The sequence below is a fragment of the Papilio polytes genome, unplaced genomic scaffold (assembly GCF_000836215.1).
Source record: "Papilio polytes unplaced genomic scaffold, Ppol_1.0 DF823399.1, whole genome shotgun sequence".
Classification (NCBI taxonomy): domain Eukaryota; kingdom Metazoa; phylum Arthropoda; class Insecta; order Lepidoptera; family Papilionidae; genus Papilio; species Papilio polytes.
In genome coordinates this window covers 785,393-805,613 of record NW_013525805.1, presented here as the reverse complement: position 1 = coordinate 805,613, position 20,221 = coordinate 785,393, and the positions used below count along the sequence as shown (strand labels likewise).

General features: G+C 34.0%; 3 protein-coding genes across 3 annotated transcripts in view; 2 read left to right on the top strand and 1 right to left on the bottom strand.

Moving 5' to 3' along the window:
* Positions 1 to 3,212: 3,212 nt before the first annotated feature.
* Positions 3,213 to 8,185, top strand: LOC106104912 (chromatin assembly factor 1 subunit A-like). Its single transcript, XM_013285110.1, has 6 exons — positions 3,213 to 4,248; positions 4,913 to 5,193; positions 5,274 to 5,737; positions 6,074 to 6,252; positions 7,117 to 7,278; positions 7,558 to 8,185. The coding sequence occupies exons 1-6, from the start codon at positions 3,412 to 3,414 to the stop codon at positions 8,023 to 8,025; spliced, it is 2,391 nt and encodes a 796-aa protein (XP_013140564.1). The 5' UTR covers positions 3,213 to 3,411; the 3' UTR covers positions 8,026 to 8,185.
* A 274-nt stretch (positions 8,186 to 8,459) lies between these two features.
* LOC106104858 (dual specificity mitogen-activated protein kinase kinase dSOR1) lies at positions 8,460 to 17,347 on the top strand. The gene is made up of 8 exons (XM_013285043.1): positions 8,460 to 8,807; positions 9,596 to 9,765; positions 10,104 to 10,379; positions 10,666 to 10,859; positions 12,079 to 12,243; positions 12,654 to 12,821; positions 13,383 to 13,538; positions 13,671 to 17,347. Exons 1-7 carry the CDS (start codon positions 8,689 to 8,691, stop codon positions 13,500 to 13,502), a joined length of 1,212 nt encoding a protein of 403 aa, XP_013140497.1. The 5' UTR covers positions 8,460 to 8,688; the 3' UTR covers positions 13,503 to 13,538; positions 13,671 to 17,347.
* Positions 17,348 to 17,450: 103 nt separating this feature from the next.
* The window catches only part of LOC106104717 (bumetanide-sensitive sodium-(potassium)-chloride cotransporter-like), an 8,955-nt gene continuing 6,184 nt past the window's right edge, over positions 17,451 to 20,221 (bottom strand). Inside the window, exons 15-20 of the mRNA XM_013284846.1 lie at positions 19,635 to 19,819; positions 19,308 to 19,456; positions 18,798 to 18,949; positions 18,474 to 18,607; positions 18,110 to 18,243; positions 17,451 to 17,629 (exon numbers count right to left, since the gene is read on the bottom strand). Of these exons, the coding sequence (XP_013140300.1) occupies positions 17,522 to 17,629; positions 18,110 to 18,243; positions 18,474 to 18,607; positions 18,798 to 18,949; positions 19,308 to 19,456; positions 19,635 to 19,819 (862 nt within the window). The 3' untranslated portion in view covers positions 17,451 to 17,521. The remainder of the gene's footprint in view (positions 17,630 to 18,109; positions 18,244 to 18,473; positions 18,608 to 18,797; positions 18,950 to 19,307; positions 19,457 to 19,634; positions 19,820 to 20,221) is intronic.

Sequence of the window (20,221 nt, the reverse complement as noted above, 5' to 3'; positions counted from 1 at the left end):
AGAAAAAATGAAGTAATTATTTAAACAAGTTGGTGAATGTAGTTCGAGCTTAGAGTGTTTTTAGTGCGAAAGCAGGAAAAAGAAATTGGGATCAAAAGATTATAAACATCTTAATTTAAATCCAGAAAAAAAAACACAAAAGCGAAAGTTTTCCAGTCATAAATCATATGTACGAATTCCACAACCTCAAATTCTCGACAATACGAATGAAAATTACACTCTCACATATTTTGAGGTTATATAAAAACGAGCAAATAATGCAGAATATAAGTCCTAATCATGCATGGCTAACTTATTAAGGTTCCTTTGAAGATACCAAATCGACAACTGCTGGGGGAGCGGGCGACGCATGCGCTACGTTCGGTAGTGATTGACCTATCCAAGCCACCCCGCCTCGTCAGCCGGCTCGCCCGCTCATTATGCGGACGTTATATCAACGTATTTATTAACATTGCAACTAAATTTTATGAAAAAAATACGTTCATCGCATAGAATAAGTTTCATTTTAATATTAACAATAGTTAACATAATTAATTTACAACTACGCAAACTTTTCCTTACTTCAACTTAGTATTTGTCATATTTAATTTGTTAATTAAATATTTATTTATAGTAATCATATTTTCAATATGTGTTTAGATATACGATAAAAAACAATGTTCTTCCAAATCATTATATTCTCCTTTGTAATTGTGATCGATGTGAAAACGCTTATAGCAAATAAGTGTACGTATCCTTATGTGTAATGTAAAAACAAATATATTATTAGACAATGTAATAGATTTAAAAACCAATATTGTGTAAAATTAGTAATGATAAGTTTCACAATTACATTAAGACCGCACAAAATGAATATTTTAATGGAATCTTTCTATTACTATTAGTCGTGCGCAGAAGCTTGGCTGCATGACGTCACACATTATGATTTAACTGACGGTACTAGACGTGTGCAAATGATCTCTGAATCGGATCAAAAGATCAGCTCACATAATCGTGAAGTGTTGAGCTGCGGCTCCACAACTACCATAAATTAGCTAACATCTCAATGCTATAGTATATATGTAAGTGTGGAATCCCATGACTCGTAGCTCACGCAAATAATACCTCTATGCAAACAAATTAAGCTGATATACAAGCCGGTTCCCTGATCTATTTCACCTATGCAAACCGTAAGCTGATCTGCAGGTCATCAATTTTAGTTGACCTAACCATAGCTAAAAGGTAGGACAGACAAGCGCGGGACGCGGTCCGTATTAGTATGAGGGGAAGTCATCGGAAAACCTTCTGCGGACGGCTAATACCTGTATACTATATACGTTTATTTTGATACACTCTTATAATAGATAAAATATGTCACAGACAGGCTGGTTTTGAGGTCAGTCATTTGATCGAAATCAATGGGCATCTAAAAAAGAGTTATTCGCTCCATCCGACATCGCCTCAATAACACCTCAATGCATAAAAAAGAATGTTTCATGCAGAAAGAATATTTACAACATTTTTCTTTCGACTTATTCTGCACGTCATCAGGTGCTACCAGGACCTACGGCGGAGAGCTCTAACAACGAATTCCTGTTGTGGACTCAAGATTTCCCCCCAAAAAAGTTCCAAATGTTGATTATTTAAAAACAATAACCAAAACAATATTGTGTAAGAAAGATGCCGATCTTTTTTATAACTCTAACAAGACTTATCTTCAATGAAAATGTGCAACATATCTTCATCATGTCTGAATTAAAATGCTTTATGTACTCACGTCACGACTCGTAAATATGAAATACCATTCAATGCATTTATATTTAGTTCTATGTACTTTATAAAATATCTATATCTAAGTATTTTGACCATTTAATTTTATATGATATTTACAGACAAACAATGCTGCCCTGGAATAACTATGCATACTTCTATTCAAGATATATTCACGATAAATTAATTATTTAAGACAAGACTATCTGTGTTTTAATAAATTAACAAGAAATCTATTTATTCTATACTAACTTATATACTTCGAAAAATAATAAATCTAAATATTTTTTATTTTTATGTTTATGTAACTCGAATATTTTCACTATTAAGATATTTATCGTCCATTATTGAGTCCGTAAAATAAATAAAACGCAAATGTATTTTATTTGTGTATTTCTTGAAATAAAATCTTTTCTAGGCACAATTTTTGTTGCTGTTTTACTTATAATCTGGGTGCGCGGCAGTGAACCCGCCGAGGCGAGCACGGCCAAGCACTATTTTCTCGAATTTATTTTTTGTAAAGATAATTGTGGGAATGATCGTTTATTATTTTTTCTTTGTATTTCCGTATAATGATAATAAAGAGAGAACTTGTAATAAATGTTATTGTAAATAATTAAGAGCATACTGTAGTTACTTCGATGTTAAATGTGATATCCCGCCTGTACTTCAAATGTGATCCATCTTGTAACTTCTTCTAAATAAAATAGTTTTGCGCATTTCGTCTTTTTTTAACAAATACGATAATCTAGGAAATAAAAATCGTTATAATCCAATGTATAAATAAACTACAAACAACATATACTCTTAGTGGTGTGTTACACGTTGCCCATTTTCTTTTTTTAGTGTGGGTTGAAGTGGAAGCACGGGGGGTGAGAGTGTAGGCGACGTAGCCGCCTACTCTCTACAAATAGTAGTTTCAAACTTTCAATAAACCTAATTTAGAGTTTACAAACGTGGTAAATATAAAACAATCATCTCAACAGCACTGAATAGAAAGGACCAGCCTGAATAGAATAATGACTTAATATCAAGTAACAGGTAACGCTAGTTCCTTTGCCACAAAAAAAATAAAGTAATATCAAACGGAAAAATAAGAAACGATTGGTACTTATTCAAAAAAAGGAAATTGTAAAAGCTTTAGGGCGAATGAAATATCAATTTTTATGTCATTAAATATACATTACAGCACATCACTATTATTTTAAAAAACGTCATGTTGAAGACTGACGTATGGCATTACATGCGTTCCGTTTCTACTATGTTCAAATTTAATTGCCATTTACATTTGTAGAATTTAAAATGTGTTGGAAAAGATGTATCAAAAAAGTATGAGTATTATTTTTCCTGTTCTTGTGTAATTTTTAAACACTTCAAAATAGTTCTTGACAAAAATACATTTTTTACGATCTAAGGTTAAAAGTTTGGAAGATAATGGAACGGAAATGTTCACAAACACCAAACTCCCGCGTTTTATAAAGTCGCTTGTCAAAGTATTTTGCATTGCACTATTATAGAACTAATGTGGATAATATTGTTAGCTTTTATCGTATTGTGCCTTGAAATGTGATTATTAGTTATAAAAGAAAAGAGCTTTATTATTATTGGTTATTTAAATTTTATGTTTAGAATTAATTTAGTTCATCAACTTCAATATTTAAAATGAAAACTCCCAAGTCTGAAGAAGCGGACGTAACACCTTCAAAGAAAAAACTAAAACAGGCCAGGCTTCCATTTAAATTATTAAGCGGCGTTACACCTGCGACAGAAACTACTCAAACCAGAAAGAGAAAATTATCTGCACCTGAAAGTGAGCCTGTCACCAAATTGGGTAAAGTAACAAAAGAGAACGACAAGATCGATGACTTGGTGGTTATTAGTGACGAGGACAGTAAAGATGCAACAAAGACACAGACAGTAGACAAAAAACTCAATCCTTATGTTAAATTGGTAGATAGTGCTCGGAAGAAAAAACAAAAGTCCAAAACATTGATGAAGAAAAATGGCAAAGATTCCAAGAATGTTACAGGCCCTACTGAAACTAAAACTACAGAAGATTCGGAAAAATTAAATGGATCTACATGTATGGAAGTTGATGATAGCGAAAAAAATATTGATATCTCTTGTGATGGTGAATCTACAGAATTTTCCAACAAAAATAATGACATTAATACAGAAAATGAAAAATGTACTGTAGATAATATTGAGGTGAATGTTAAGGAAATAGCTGAAGATTGTACTGCACTTAAGACTGAAAAAGATGAGATAATAGAAGATGGAGATTGCAATAAATCCAATAACAATGATGAACCAAGTATGGTTACTCCCAAACGGAGCACAAGGAATAGATCGAAGTTAGAAAATAAATTGGACTTGAATACATCACAAACAAGTGAAGAATCTGCCCAATCAAATATAACACCCAGACAAACTCGGAATTCAACATCAAGCTGTTCAGATAGGACTCCTAATAATTCTACACCATTAACACCAAAACAGGTAAGATTGTTTATTGCATTGGGATCATTAGACACAACATTCTATAATGAATACAAATTATTGTTTACAATTTATAATTTTGTCCTTTCTTTTAGTTCATCAAATAAGAAAATAAAATAAATGTAAAGCATTATTAATCTATACTATTATAATAAAGTGTAAACACACACTTCTTTGTTGCCTAAGTCAGCAATTACAGCATATTTTTGGATAATTCTTTTTTTTAATAAATAGCCCTACACTTATGTCACGCTTTAGGCTATATATTTTCACGCCATTAAACTTAGGGAGTAAATATTTTGCTAAAAAGCCTAATGTGGGAAAGAGGTCATAAGTTGCTGCCAACATCAAGGAAGCAAGGTTGCCAAGTTTTGTCATGTCATGTCATTTTGACCTTTGCAATTGACAATTTGACACATGTAAACAATAAAATAATTTTATGCTGATGAAATCGCACGGGAACAGCTAGTTCCTTATAAAACATACATTTAACTACGTAGGATACTTATGAACATTTGTACTTGTGCAATTTATAAACTGAAAAAGTTAATAAATTGCAAAAAAATATTTTATAAAAGCCTCCTCAAATAGTTACTTAAGATAAATAAATACACAAAATTCTTTCACCTATTCCCTTCTCTTCATCAACGTTTAAATGTTTCAGCAAATCCAGAAGAAATTAGACTCAGCAACAAAGAAAGAAGAGAAAGATAAAGAGAAACAAGAACGAGAGAAGAAAAGGCTACAGGAAAAAGAAGAACGAGCTAAGCAGAAGCAGGAAAAGGAGGAGCAACGGAGGAAAGAACGGGAGGAAAAAGAAGAGTTAAAACGGAAAGAGAAAGAGGAAAAAGAAGAGCAAAAACGCAAAGAGAAAGAAGAGAAGGAAGAACAGAGACGAAAAGAAAAAGAAGAGAAAGAACGTCAGAAGGATGTTGAAAAACGTATGTCATCTCTTTTATTATTTGTTTTCTATTTTTTTACATTTTCCTTTGTCTTAATTCACAATTCATTGTTACAGAATTAAGGGAAGAAAAAGAAAAACTAAAGAAGAAAGAGAGGGAAGAAAAAGAAGAAATGCGTAGGAAAGAAAAGGAAGCAAGGGAAGAAGAAAAGAAAAAGAAACAAGAGGCTTTAGAGTTAGAAAAACTAGAACAGGAACAAAAGAAAAAGAAAGCGGCTGAAGCTTTTGTGAATTTCTTTGTTCCTAAACAGAAAACTGAGAAAGACCAGCACACAATAGGTCCAGTTAGCAAAAACAGTGTATTGTCCAGTTTCACAATTAAGGCGGATATGAGATTGGCGCCTACTACAAGAAATTATATAAGTGATGAACAAAAAGAAAATTTAGATAAATTACTTGAAGGACAAAATGCGCCAACTAATAAACTGTATGTAAAAAGTTTGAAAGAAGGTTCAAGCAAGCCTTTGTCAAGTGGAAAGACATGGCCTTTAAGTGATAAAGAAAATGATGATGATGTTATGATTGTGGGTGAGTAATTCTGTCTTACTAATGTTATAAATGTGAATGTTTAGATTGATGGATGTATGGATATTTATTAGAAGGTATCTCCAAAATGGGTCAATGGATCTCAATGAAATTTGGCATAGACAACAGTGTGTAGGGACATGTAGGCTATGTTTTTTTAAATTCCCCGCGGACAAAGTTGTGGGCAATACTAGTTAACAAGCCTGGCAAGTCAAGTAGCCTTCAAGTCATATAAAATTACTTTCTGTAAAAAAATGTTCTCTTATGTGTTTTTGACATGTCTAAGTTTCTGTGTGTTGTTTATAATACCGTAATTTAATATTTAAAACATTCTTTCAGAAGATGATTTACCACCTATAGAAGATGCTAATGAAATATTATCCTGTGAAACATCTGTTCGTGAGAGGCTTCGGCCAAAACTATTAAGTTTCCATGAAAACAGAAGGCCACCATACTGGGGCACTTGGAGAAAACGTAGCACATTTGTTAAACCTAGAAGACCTTTTCAACAAGATCAGGTATTATAAACATAAATCTAAAAAGATTTTTATCTACCAAAATTACATAACTAACGGCCAAATACTGGCACAACATTTAAAATTGTTATAGCATTTTAAATGATAAGGATATGCTTAAACTTCTAATTCCATTAAAATTATGATGTTAATCAGATAGTGGCAGTGCTTACGAAGTGACGTATTTCGGTATTTGGCCAATATGGTAGATGCCTACATTTATAAAGAGAGATAGTAGTCCTGTGAATTGCATGTTACAAGGAGAATGTTAGTTATGAGTGTGGAAGGGTACATCGGTAGGTCTACCTACCTAGAAAGTAATGGATGGATTGCATGAAAGGTGACATGATCAAAAAGGAGTGATGATTGAGATGACGTATGATAGAGTTATGTGGAGAACAAAAACCTTTTGCGCCGACCCTACGAGAGTAGGATAAGGAGAAAGATGATAAGAAAGTAGTCCTATGACTACTAGTTAAAACCAAAAAGTCTTGCAAATTACAGTTTACATGAGTAAAGCAGATCAGTGAACCATATTGCAATTTAGCATTTTCATAAAGTTATAATTTTCATTTGAAGCTGCCAGTCTCCAGGTAGCTTGTGGCGCCTTCGCTCACATAGTTATTGTACATAGCATTAAACCAGTGCTCTATGGTGACTCATGACTCAAAATGTGACCTGAACTAGCTAGCTTAACAAGCATTACAAAACAAACTGTATTAACTAATATTTATTTAATAGCTCAATCGATTCAGGGCAATATGCGATAGTGAAAGCTATACAATACTGAATTCAGTCAATTTTTGCCTTAAGTGTGATTCAAGATCTCAAGCGCTAGGCACCATGTAACATGATAGTTGTTTCTAGAAACATGTAGACTACGAGGTGGATAGTGACGAGGAGTGGGAGGAGGAACAGGAGGGAGAGAGCATCGACGGCAGCGCGGCCGGCAGTGACGACGAGCCTGATGCAGACGAATATGAGGTCGATAACGAGGTCTTCGTGCCGCATGGATACTTGAGTGATGAGGTATTGTAATTGTTTTTTAATAACTTTCATACCTAGTTCTAAGTAACTAAGGGAGACTCTTAGTGTAAATTTCTTGCACTAAATTTATACTGAGGGTAATTAACCACTTAGGGTGTGTTAGAAACACCTTTTATCCATACCAATGGTATTAAAATAGAATGCAATAATATATGATAAATTCTATATTGGTAGTTTTGTCATGGAGAGCAAAAACCTTAATTTATATTAGTTTTAATGAGTTATAATACAATTTATACTAATTCTTTATTGACATTTTAGGAAGCCACTGTTGATGAAGATGATGTTCTATCTCTTTCACCGGAAACGCAAAAAGCGAGATTGAAACATCTTGAAGATGAGTTTGAAAGTGAACTCAAAAAGCCTACGGAGAAATTAAAACCTAGAATGTATGGGTTATTATGGGAAACAGCTGATGGAGAGAAACCAGAAAAATGTGTTGATGCATTGTGGAATTACTTTAAGAAACTATCAATGATTGTAAATGATACGACTACATTGCTACAGCCGTCAAATGAACCAGATGAAACTGATAAGAAAAAGATAAAAAAGAAAAAAAGTACATCCGATGTGGAACAAACACAACCGAGTGCAGAAAAAAAGAAAAAGCCTAAGCAAGAAAATAAAAACGTCAAAAGAGTGAAACCTGACACAAAGAAGCCAGTCCAAGAAGTGAAGCAGACACAGCCAGGAATTAATGCATTTTTAACCAAATTAAAATCTCCATAAAAAGTATTATGAATGTTTATAATAAATACAATTACTTATTCTAAGTTTTTACATAGTAACTTATATATCGCTATGAAAAGCAGAACGGTAAATTATTATATAAACATCTAACAATTGTTTACATGTACGTTAAAACATAATAAACTTGAATTTATTTTAAGACATATAATTTTTTTTTTAGTATACTTGGTGATTTCTATGAAATTATAAGCTTTTGTAGCTATCAAAATAGCAAATGTTGAATGGTCACAGCTACCCACGTACTTGTAGAAATCTATAAGAAAATTGCACTGCAAATAAATTTTCCACAAAGTTGCAAAATGTTGTTTTTGAGTTTTTGCAGTCCCCATAGATAAATCATAGACAGCAAAAACTCGTTTCAAAACGAAATTATCGAATAAAAAAAATCGATAGCGTTTTACGTCATTGTCAAACGCACCATTGTCAAAATCCAAAGAAAAGGGCAATCCATAAACTCAGGACAATATAAAACCTCAGTTTTAAGATATTTCTCAAGATAGTTTGTTGACTTTACAGTTAAATAAAAACGATTATCTACAGTATAGAGTCAATTTTTTATCAATGTGATTTCGTAATTACTTTGCGCATACAGGCGCAAAGGATTCACCTTCATTTTATTACGATGACAAATGTGTGTCCAGGATGAGTAAGATGTCGAAGAATAAATTAAATTTGACCCTCCCACCAGGGTCTATTGACACTGCTCCGGCAATTACACCGTCTAATATGACCCCTCAGCTGAAATCTGCCACTGCTACTGAGTAAGTATAAAAAATTACTTAATGTTTAAATGTATTGTTCCAGAAGTGTAACATAACGAATTCTTATCGACTCATAAAAAAGATAATGATGGTATACACCTTTTTGACACAGTTAAATATTTTATATAAGCCTCTTTTTACTTTTCTAATGTGAAATATTCCTGTTAGTCCTACCATTTCTAGTCATATTTATGAGTTTGGAACAAATGTTTATTGCTATATATTAGACCTGTAATTTTAATTCCCTAGACAACCCCCTAACAATCTGTAAATGGTTATAGTCTGACTAAAACTTAATGCAAACATTAATGTTCAATTCTTAGTTACATAATTGAACATACACTTGAATCCTTTTAAGAAGAATCTTTGTGATATGCAAATAAATAGCTAGTTTAATATAACCAAGAATTCTTAAAATCAAATTCAATAACATGGACATCACCATTGAAGAAAGGCAGGATGCCTTCTAAGTATTTTCAAAAATGTGAAATAGTTATAAAATAACTATTAATAAGACCTTATTTACAGTAGCTGGGCAGGTAGATCATCATGGCAATACCCACGGTAAATAAATATCTTTACTAGCTGTTCTCATGTGGCTTCATCCACATGACATTATAAGATCTTTCTTTTGCAAATGCACAAATGACAATAAAGGTATTTTGCCATTGGGTTTTGACATTGGTTTACATAATTTGCTTATAAGAGATATGGATTATGGCATTAAAGGTTGTGTTAGAATGTTAACCAACTGGAATTAATATTTTAAACTATTACATGTGTTTTAGGCGGCAGGGTTTAGCTGGGAAATCAAAGACAAGTATAGAAGCTTTGACTGAAAGACTGGAGCAGATAGAGATGGATGACACACAGAGGAGGCGCATTGAAGTGTTCCTCTGTCAGAAGGAGAAGATTGGTGAACTTAGTGATGATGATTTCGAAAAATTGGGAGAATTAGGTAATTGAACACAACTAGAAATGTAAACCTAAAAAGTAAAAATGTAATTGGGAAATATAAGACTTGTTTGGGACTACATTTTAAAATTGCCACACAAATCTATTTTAAATTCTTTGACATATTATAAACTGAAATATGAAATTAAAAACGCCTAAACACTCACACACACACTCTGGTGTTGGCACTAACTGGCTTCAAATTGTTTGTTAGTACACAAGCTTTAATTCTGTTGATTTTTATATTAAAGACCAAACATTTTGGTTTACTAGTTGTTTAAAGCATTATGAGTGAATTGACAATTTCTTTTGTGTCATACTAATATATATTTTTATTATTAGGACAAGGTAATGGTGGTGTAGTTATGAAGGTTCGCCACAAATCTACTGGTCTTATAATGGCGCGCAAGTTGATCCATTTAGAAGTGAAACCAGCTATAAAGAAGCAAATCATCCGCGAGTTGAAGGTCCTGCATGAATGTAACTTCGCACACATTGTGGGTTTCTATGGTGCTTTCTATAGTGATGGGGAGATTTCAATCTGCATGGAGTATATGGACGGAGGATCCCTCGATCTTATATTAAAGAAGGCGGGAAGAATTCCTGAATCTATTCTAGGTATTTATATGGTATTTGTTACTTTAACTTTAATATAAGGTATATCCTTTAATTACCTATAATTCTGGCTTGAAACATCAACAAATGACACTTCAAATGCCGGAATATTTTTTGCTTATGTTATTTCTACTACTGACGTTGAAAGTAATATATTTGTAGGTAAATGTTTCTAGTGTCCTCTCCGTAACTAAATCGAATATGTTAAATTTAGGTTCAATAAGGAGTTTGATTGAATTTTTCTTTGAATTGAATTTGAAATACTAGCTGATGTCTCCAATTTTGACAGGCACAATAACATCTGCGGTGCTGAAAGGGTTAAGCTACTTGCGTGACAAGCACGCCATCATGCACCGCGATGTAAAACCCTCCAACATCCTCGTGAACAGCAACGGAGAGATCAAGATCTGTGATTTTGGTGTTTCCGGTCAACTTATTGATTCAATGGCTAATTCCTTCGTGGGCACCAGGAGCTACATGTCTGTGAGTATAAAAATATTAATATAGTGAAATGTGTCTACAATGTGTTCGAATATAGACTCGCGATATTCTAGATATTTATAAAATAACTATTTTAATATAAAAATATGGTATAAACTTGGGTTCAATCGACCTCCACAGTAAATGGCAGTCATTTTGATTTTTTTCTCTGTGTGTACAAAACCATCATATCAGTAAAAGTTTATGTTCCATTATGATAAAAAGGGTTGGACGTTAGACAGAAAACGAGATGAATTTTTTTTTATGCAAACAGATTACAAATGATGTATTAGAATTTGACAAAATTCCAATCAAAAGAAACTGTTTAAATTAATTTTGTTTGTGTAATTCAAAGTTCAAATAAACACCAATTATAAATGTTACAATTTACAATATATCTGCAAGATGTATTGTACAAATGAATTTTAAATGATTGTTGTTAATCTTTGTAATTAGCATATAACATTGCAGTGTCACAGACGGAGAGATTATTCGTAACATTAATGTATTTAAAAAGATAAAATTGAATGTAAGGCTTAAGTACTTTAAACAGTCAGACTTTGGTATATTTTTTTTGAATATGCAAGAATAAGACGCAAATAATCTAGATTTCTTATACTCATGACTTGTACAGTATTGGGTCACCCTTATGCGTAGTTTATATTATTACTAGACTTACATTCAACATCCAGTTCTGGATTTATCAGACTGGGATAATGAGAACTGGGCATTACTGACCATTGCACAGTTATAAAGTAACAGATAACAGACACGTCCTATCTCTTACGTCATTATATTGAACGAGCTGACGCCTGCAAATTTCGTTAGGGCGGAATTAAAAAAGATTGTCCTGTCAGAATCGGTTCACCCGACACAGCGATAGATTGCAATTTTACAAGCCTAAAATAAAAAAAATATAATATGATGTCATGTCAGCTACCCTCCAGTAAAAATCCCGTCAAAATTACCTCTCGGTAATCTCTGAATAGACTGGACCAATTTCTATCCAAACCAATATCTATCTGTCTGTCTGAAAGCCGTGTTTGTGGGAACAAGACACAAAAACACATTTTAAATGCGATCTTCATAATCAGCAACCCAATTACACCATGTTCCTGAAATCTGGAATTTTACCTTTAAATACATACACTCCAATTATATGCAAAGATAGATATAAATGTTATTTTACGTTACATTACGTTAAATGAATAATTATTGGCAGCCGGAGCGTCTCCAAGGGACGCACTACTCAGTTCAGTCGGACATCTGGTCGCTGGGGCTGTCGCTGGTGGAGATGGCTATCGGCATGTACCCCATACCGCCGCCTGACGCTAAGACATTAGCCACCATATTCGGAGGACAGAATGAAGATCATTCCCCAGGACAGGTTGGTTACATGTTTTTTTTTCTTATCAATACTTAACATAATACAGGGTAAAAACACTGCTTTCTTATGTATGATGTCAGCAATTACAGCATGTTTTTACTTTGTTTTATTTTATTAAAAACTACACTTACGACACACTTTAGACTGTATTTTCACGCTATTAAACTAAGAAAAAAAAACGCTATATGGGAAAAGGACAAAAACTACAACCCAATAATAACAAAGAAAGGTTGCCATGGTAACGGTTATTGTTAGCGAATGGTGAAGGCCTTCGTTGTAATTTGATTTTTGACATTTACAAGTGAACGTTTTATGAAATGTAACCATTAAAATAAAGTTTTTATAATACGCTGTGGGTGAAGCCGCAAGAGAACAGCTAGCAGATTACATCTCTTTTTAATGTTTCCCAGGCGCCTAATTCCCCGCGTCCGATGGCGATATTCGAGTTGTTGGACTACATAGTGAACGAGCCGCCGCCCAAACTGCCCGCAGGAATATTCTCCGACGAATTCAAGGACTTTGTCGACCGCTGCCTCAAGAAGAACCCCGACGAGAGAGCTGATCTCAAGACCTTGATGGTATGTACACCAAGGGTTCTAATATATCTAACTTATCTTATTATAATCTTAACACGACTTTTTTTTTAAATAAGCAATAATTTTTAGGTAACTGTGTCTAAAGTAAACAGTCTAATAATCTTAAAAAAATTGTTTTTGTTTTTTTGTTTCCTTCTTAAAACGTAGACTAGAAAGCTTACGTGTGCGTTATCAGCAGGTACAATCGCAGAAATCAGCGGTGTTCTACAAACAGAAGAAATCTATTGTTCTAGCAATGAGACATACTCCACTACGCCCTTTGTTACAAATAATCAACTTGGTAGCAGAAGTTGCGCAAATGATAATAAAAAAAACAATTAGCCGTGTACATTTATACGTTTATTTGTACAGACACATTTAAAAACTGCGTCATATATTGGCACCAAGTGTACAAAATACATTTGGTTAAAATTAAATTAAAAAAAAAGATTCCACGTCGTCTTACTATCGTACAAAACGTTGATACGATTAGCTTTTAAAGTGATATACCGCCGAAGTCTCTTAGTGTACATGGATGTATGAATGTATGGTTGGGTGTTACAGAGTCACGAGTGGATCCGTGCGGCGGAGGGGGAGAAGGCGGACATCGCGGGCTGGGTGTGCCGCACCATGGACCTGCTGCCCGCCACGCCCAACTCTAACGTGTCTCCTTTTTCTTCATAAGCTGCAAGAAGTGCATACTTTCATCAGCGAAAAAGGGTACGGACATTACACCATACAAACATACATACAACTTCATATTGATTTCATTAAAACACTCAATGCCACCATAATTTGGTGATATTTGGATTTATATCAATAAATAGTACTAATAGTATGACCATGTGGCAGGTCAAAACATTTCGCAGGAGAGAGCGGGCGAGACGATCAGTGAGGACGCTGGCTGCGAAGAGTAGCCGGGGGCGAGCGTTGTATGTCAGCCGCACGCAGATCTCAACTCTAGGTACCATTAGCATGACCGCAGTCACCGCGACCGCAGTCACCGCGTCCGCAGTCACCGCGACCGTAGTCAACGCGACTGCAGTCACCTTAACCGCAGTGACCGCAGTGACGTCACAGCGATCGCAGTGTCTGCATTGACTGCAGTGACCGCAATGACCGCAGTGGTGTCACCGCGACCACAGTGACCGCAGTGACCGCAACCGCAATGACCGCATACAGACCACACTCTCACGGCCTCGCGACGTTCACACTTCGACCGTCCTAAACTGTCCCACCACAATCTACATGATCGTTAACACCTTCACTGCCATACACTCGCCCGCCGAGTGCACTCAATCTTGTGGCATTGAATGTGTTAATTTACAGTGTTTTACCGCGTCCGATGCCGTATGTGTGTTATTCGATGTTTAGATTAATCTAAAACAAATTTAAAAATGTTATTATTTGTTCGAATGTATAGTCTGTTCATGTTAGCGTGCGATTTTATATAAATAAATGTTGTTTTTGTACTTACGTATTTTGTTTAGTTCAGAAAAATCTGGAACAGTTCGGAAAAGTTGAGTCAATTTATTTGTGTTAAAAGAAATGTTAAAAACCTTTAGAAGATGTCGTTTGTTTATATAAAACACGGTAAAGTGAACAGATAATAAAGTAGTTAGACGAAGAATCATAATCGTAATTGATTGTTTGAAATGTTAGGCTTTCTGAACCGTATACTGGTTATATGGTATAATGAAAGCATTGTATTATAAGATTCAAACTTTACGGCGGCTCGGCGTCGCGTGCGTACTTCCGAGCCGCCGTAAAGGTGGAATGGCAGTGTACTATCTACAGTAGCGAGGTATCTGCGACATAGAGGTGTGATACTAAAACATAGTGCATCTTGAGCGAATCGATTTGTCTTAACAAAATAGAACAACTATTCGATTAATGGTCAAGTAGAGTTGATTTCACTAGTCGCAAGTCGAAAAAAATGTTTGTAGTGTTTTGACATATTTTTTCTTTGCTGAAAGTGCGTAATTCATGTCAGCTGATAATTGTTGATTAAAATATAGTTTTGAAGGCGTCCGGGCGACGGCGCGGGCGCCTCGAGCGGCGGAGCACTCCAATGTCGCCGCGACGTCGATATGAGAGTGTTCCACAACTCGAAAAACTCAAACACCCTGTAAAATAATATTTAAAAATATTAGAATACAAGAAAACTGAAAAAAAAAAAATTAACGCGAGCACGTATTTTTATATCATAATGCACTTTTCCGTTTGATTAGTTGTTTATTCGCTTTGTTTTAGTCTCCTTTTTACCTCTTATATCGAGCACCTTAGTACTACGTAGAGTTTATCACCAAGTGTTTTGCTATTTAATTACATTCGCGCTAGGGGTGAGCGATGCTGACTATTTAACGAACTTTAGATATTATTGTCAATTTTAATAACAAATAAAATCTTTATTTTAATTAAAATAATTCGTCACTAAAGTTTGTGATGAATTTACATATGCAACGAAATGTAATATAAATAATATCGATGAATCATCGGCCATCCCTAGTTTAGCTGCTTTGTGTGAGTGTGTCCCCGACTTTATACGCCTGCTGTTCACAGCGGATGTTTACAACGCTTTTTTTTGCTAAGTTTTAGGCAGATTTATCAATACTTGTCCCTAACAGTAAATTACTACTGCCGATACATTTGTATAAAAATTAATAATCTTCTTTCTCACTATTTAAACAAGAATTGAGAAAGCAATGTATCTCTGTATCTCTTGTTCGGGAGTGGAAATTTATAGTTAACTTAGAAATGGTTTTTGTCTAAGTTACCAATAATACTTAGGTCGCATCCACACTTAATATCTAATGAAATCAATTAATTATGTAATAATTAAATTTGTTCTTACGTCTTAGCGACATCTAAATTTATGCGTTTTGCGCAAATTTTCGAGCCCATATAAAGTTTGAATGTAACTATACTTGTTATGTGCGGTGTGGACGCGACCTCTGTTGCGTGTGACGTCACCGGCGTTTTCGCTTTTAATTGCCTCGTCTTCCTATAATAATGGGATTGGGATTGGTTAAGTGCTTGCTGTATCCAAGTACATGGAGTGTTTTGGCTTTTGATGTTAGATCGAAGCTTCGATTCTTACTAATGCGTAGTTTTGTAGTATTTTTTAAATTATGTGATTAATATTGTTGAGTTGGAACGAAAAATCGAATTTTAATATTTGATGCGCTGACGAAGATATATTACGTTGATAAGTAGAATTTAATGTTGTAAGCGATATTTGAAGCATTTATATTAGTTTATACCTGTGGTCTTTTATTTAGTTTAGTTTTTATGTACTATGAAATATTTATTTTTTATATTCTATTACATTTTTAATAACTTAAAGTACGAAGGTATGAAAAGCAAATCTTTTAAACTGGATTGTCCTTTTAGAAACATTTGTACAAAAACAATTGCTGTCTTTGTTATTTTCATAGCGTATGAAGGGGATGAAAAATGTTTTTCTAGATGTTTCATTCGATCTGAATATTTTGACCTTTGAAAAAGTTTTCAGTGTTACAAGAGTTAATTGAACAGATTTCCTTAGTGTAAATGTTAAATATACACTAAGGGGAACAATTATACTTTTTGCGGTACTAATTACTAGCGAGTTTTAATTACAAATATTCTTTCTATGAATGTCTTTTTAATCTAATGATTTACTGTACATATTTAAATTACTGATATTTTTCGATTGCTACGTAAATATTTATGTATTGTGTCCGTATTTTCATATAAGTAATTTTATGTAATGAAATTATTACGATTTTCAATATTTCGTTCTACGAATTTTAAATACGAAAGTCCATACACTTACAAAATATGTTGCATGGAAAACTCGAGAAGAAAAATAAATATCATATTTGCGTATTAAAACACCAAGTTATTGTTAAAAATTTTTTATTGTTAAAACTAATTCTTATATTCATTTTCATAATAAATATATGCACATTTATAGTCTACTTGTCTAGATAATATTATAAATACTTTTAGGTGTCTAGATAGTAATTTTCAATATTTAGAATTGTTTCCATGTTCACAACTTTTTTCTGGGCGATAGACAAAAAAAAACTATATAATACTGTAATTGTTATTCAAATTGTTGCCATGTTCGGTAAAATGTAATCCTGCGTCTTAATTAGCGAGACATTTTTTTATACAAATAAAGAGAAAAAACCCAAATGGATCACAGAAATGCCGCAAAAACAATGTATGTAATTTTAAATAGTTCCTGAAATTATAGTTTGTAGAAACTCTATTGAGGTTTACGAATATAATTTTAGAGTGATTTTTTGTTTTAAAAAAATAACGACTTTACGTGCGGAAAAGCATCACTGTCACGTTCCGCTTGAACGGAGTGTGCGAGCGAGAACGCGATACAAGCGAAAGAGATGCACGAAGTTTCCGGCTTGTGAAGTTAACATAAAAATCATATTAACCGACATAATAGACATTTAATTTTATTCCTATGCCTTAAGCTTGTCCTTATATTGTCTAAAATCTAAATAGAAATATGTTTTAAACTAAAATTTCATGTTTTACTTATGGCTTTATACAATACAAAAATACAAATCTTTCCTCTTTATAATATTAGTATGATAAAAAATATTGTCATGTTGGGAATGGGAGTAATTAATAACTAAAAGCTTGAATTGTGCAAAACAATAATTATTGATTATATAGATAACCTAAACTATTTTAAATCAAGCACTTAGTACTGAAGAATCGTTTCCTCGAACAAAGAGCACGGGCGGTAAGTCTCGACTCAGCACTTCCAGCCACGACATGTACAGCGCGGCCGACACCGAGTCCTGACAAGATAATAATCTTAAGACGTTTACTGCTGCATACAATTGACACTTAAAAGAACTTTTTCCATCAAATGAGTATCCGTGCGTTTTATAACGCGTCAAATGCTCATGCGACAACGCAAACGGCAAGTATCGTGAAATTAGTGTAAGCAGGCGTAAATGAGAATTTTAAGACTAGCTAAGGCGATTTTACAACTAAAAAGTTAATGTTCAATTTATTTAATCTATATCTAAGTAATGTAATAAAGCGTAAACACTAGGCTATATATTTTCACTCTATTAAACTTAGGGTAAATAAAGTGGAAAAACCCGGCACGAGGGAAAGGGACAATAAGTACAAGTACAATCACAGAAGGAAGATAGAAAGATAGATAGAAGATAGAGAAAGAAGATTATACCAACGGTAATTGTTACCCAATGGCAAAGTCCTTCTTATTATTGAATGCAGATGACGCTGCATTATTAAATATATTTACTTACCTTTCTGGGCATAGGCAAGGTGATAACAACAAGCGAAGCGTCGATAGAATTCTTCAGAAGTAATTCGCGCAGTCGTAGTTGTCTGTAGGTCTTCGCTTTATGGTAGTCCAGTTCTGCGTCCGTGATGAAACGTTCTGAACAAAAAGAAAATGTTACAAGTATTCTAAGGAGCTGTCCCACCACTAGTTAGCTCAGATAGGTTAAAAATGACGCCACTGTCAGATATGGGAACAAAACCCGATATTTCCATCACATATTTTACACGTTGGATTATTATCAGACAATTTACAATTTGGTGGGACAGGCCCTAAGATTCCAGATAGGTTATATAAAAATCAAATTAAAATGAATAAAGAGGACAAACTTTCATTTATCTTCATCGTCTGAACAAGACTAGTGAAAAACTCGATGCTCTGTTGTGTTGGCTTTTCACTAATTCCTTGCACCATCGTCAACGAGGAATAGTCGATTCTGAACTTATTCAAAAGATCCCTCATACTGAAAATGTTAAAACAATTTTCCACTAAGCCAGAAATACCGCAAAGAAAATTGCCAGCAGAAATTGTAAGGTTTTTAGTTAACAAAATTGTATTTGAAAAATAATTAACACTTGAGTGGGTAGGGTACATCTAGAAATAACGAATTCTTTGTAATGTGCCAACTCAAGCGTCAGTTAATACAAGTATACCGGTCTTCGGCGACTTTTATATGCAGGCCAGCTTTAGCCAAGGCGAATATTCTGAGTGGTATCTTTGTCTTGTGGCGCGCTATGATGTACGGCAGCAAAATGTTCAGTCCACCATCATCGTACAACCACCAGGCGTCCACACTGTCGTTTTCCTACAAATACAAAAGTTGTGTCATAAAAAGGAGTAAAGTGAGAAGACAAAAGATGAGAGCTACTAAAAGATAATAATGTTGAATTTATTTTATAACAAAAATTGGAGCTTTAATTATAATTTTGTAAAATGTTTTATTACATGTCAATACAAGGACACCAGGTGGCGCACTAGACTTGCGTGACTAGAAAAGGTACTGTTGTAAAAAAATGTTATTGACTATGCCTCGTCTATATGTTATTTAAATGTCTATGGGGTTGATTAAAAAATTTTGTAGTTTTTAGTAAAAGAAAATTTGCACAATTTTTTTAATTGCTATTAAAAAAGTTTATATTTTTGTTACTTAAAAGGTTACCTACATTGTCCGACAGTATAGTCTGTTCGAAGGTATACGAGTTAATAGAGTCAGCCGGTGGAAGTCTCAAATGTGACTCGGACGCACTGGCCCGTTCCAGTATTAGGGACTTTGTTACATCCTCTATCGCGTAGTTGGCCACTTGTCTATCGTCTGAAAAAAAAAAGGTTTTTATGAGTAAGATATACAATCTGTAATTATTACTGACTGTCACAAATTACTTTATCATTACACTTTTTTTTTATAATAATGCCTAAGACACAACAAGGTATTATTTAAAATCTTTCTTGCTTTAATACTATCATAATTAAAAAAATAGTCAAATATCAACCTATTTGTCTTTCATCATTGGGAATATCCAAATTAGAGTCTGCATTCATAATATCAGCCTGCGGGCGAGCGAGCGGGCTGGCGGCGGCCGCGCGCGCCGTCAGCACCAGCATGTTGGCGCGCCGGCGCAGCGCCGCGCTCGACGCACGGTATATCGCCACCGCTAGGTAGTGCTCGAATGCCAGTCTACATTCCAATAAAACTTAACTTAGTTATAATTTTATCTCTATGTCTATTTTACGAGAGTTATATTAAAGGAAGGTTAAAAGTAGCGGCAGTGGTGGAGAAATTAAGAAGCAAAATTTTAGCGTAGTATGGACATGATAGAGAGGATGGGGACATAAACCAGAAAGTATTGTATTTAGTACAACTTAAAATAGTATACCAACAAGATATAATAACTGTGCAAAAAAGAGTAGGTACCAAGAGTCTGTACACGTGGATTAAAAAATAACAGAAACTATAAAGATTGAATATGGATAGCTACAAAGGAAGAGGAAGACCGAAGAAAGTATAGATGGACTGTGTGAAAGAGGATATACTTATGAAAGGAGTGGATTCAGATATGACAGCTGATAGAAATGTATG

Bases quoted from the DNA above. Each gene is read 5' to 3' on its own strand.
- LOC106104858 (XM_013285043.1), top strand. From the start codon at position 8,689: ATGAGTAAGATGTCGAAGAATAAATTAAATTTGACCCTCCCACCAGGG. The intron at 9,766-10,103 runs GTAATTGAACAC...TTTTATTATTAG, and splicing joins CGAAAAATTGGGAGAATTAG to GACAAGGTAATGGTGGTGTA. The intron at 10,380-10,665 runs GTATTTATATGG...CAATTTTGACAG, and splicing joins AATTCCTGAATCTATTCTAG to GCACAATAACATCTGCGGTG.
- LOC106104912 (XM_013285110.1), top strand. From the start codon at position 3,412: ATGAAAACTCCCAAGTCTGAAGAAGCGGACGTAACACCTTCAAAGAAA. The intron at 4,249-4,912 runs GTAAGATTGTTT...TAAATGTTTCAG, and splicing joins CACCATTAACACCAAAACAG to CAAATCCAGAAGAAATTAGA. The intron at 5,194-5,273 runs GTCATCTCTTTT...TACAGAATTAAG, and splicing joins AAGGATGTTGAAAAACGTAT to GGAAGAAAAAGAAAAACTAA.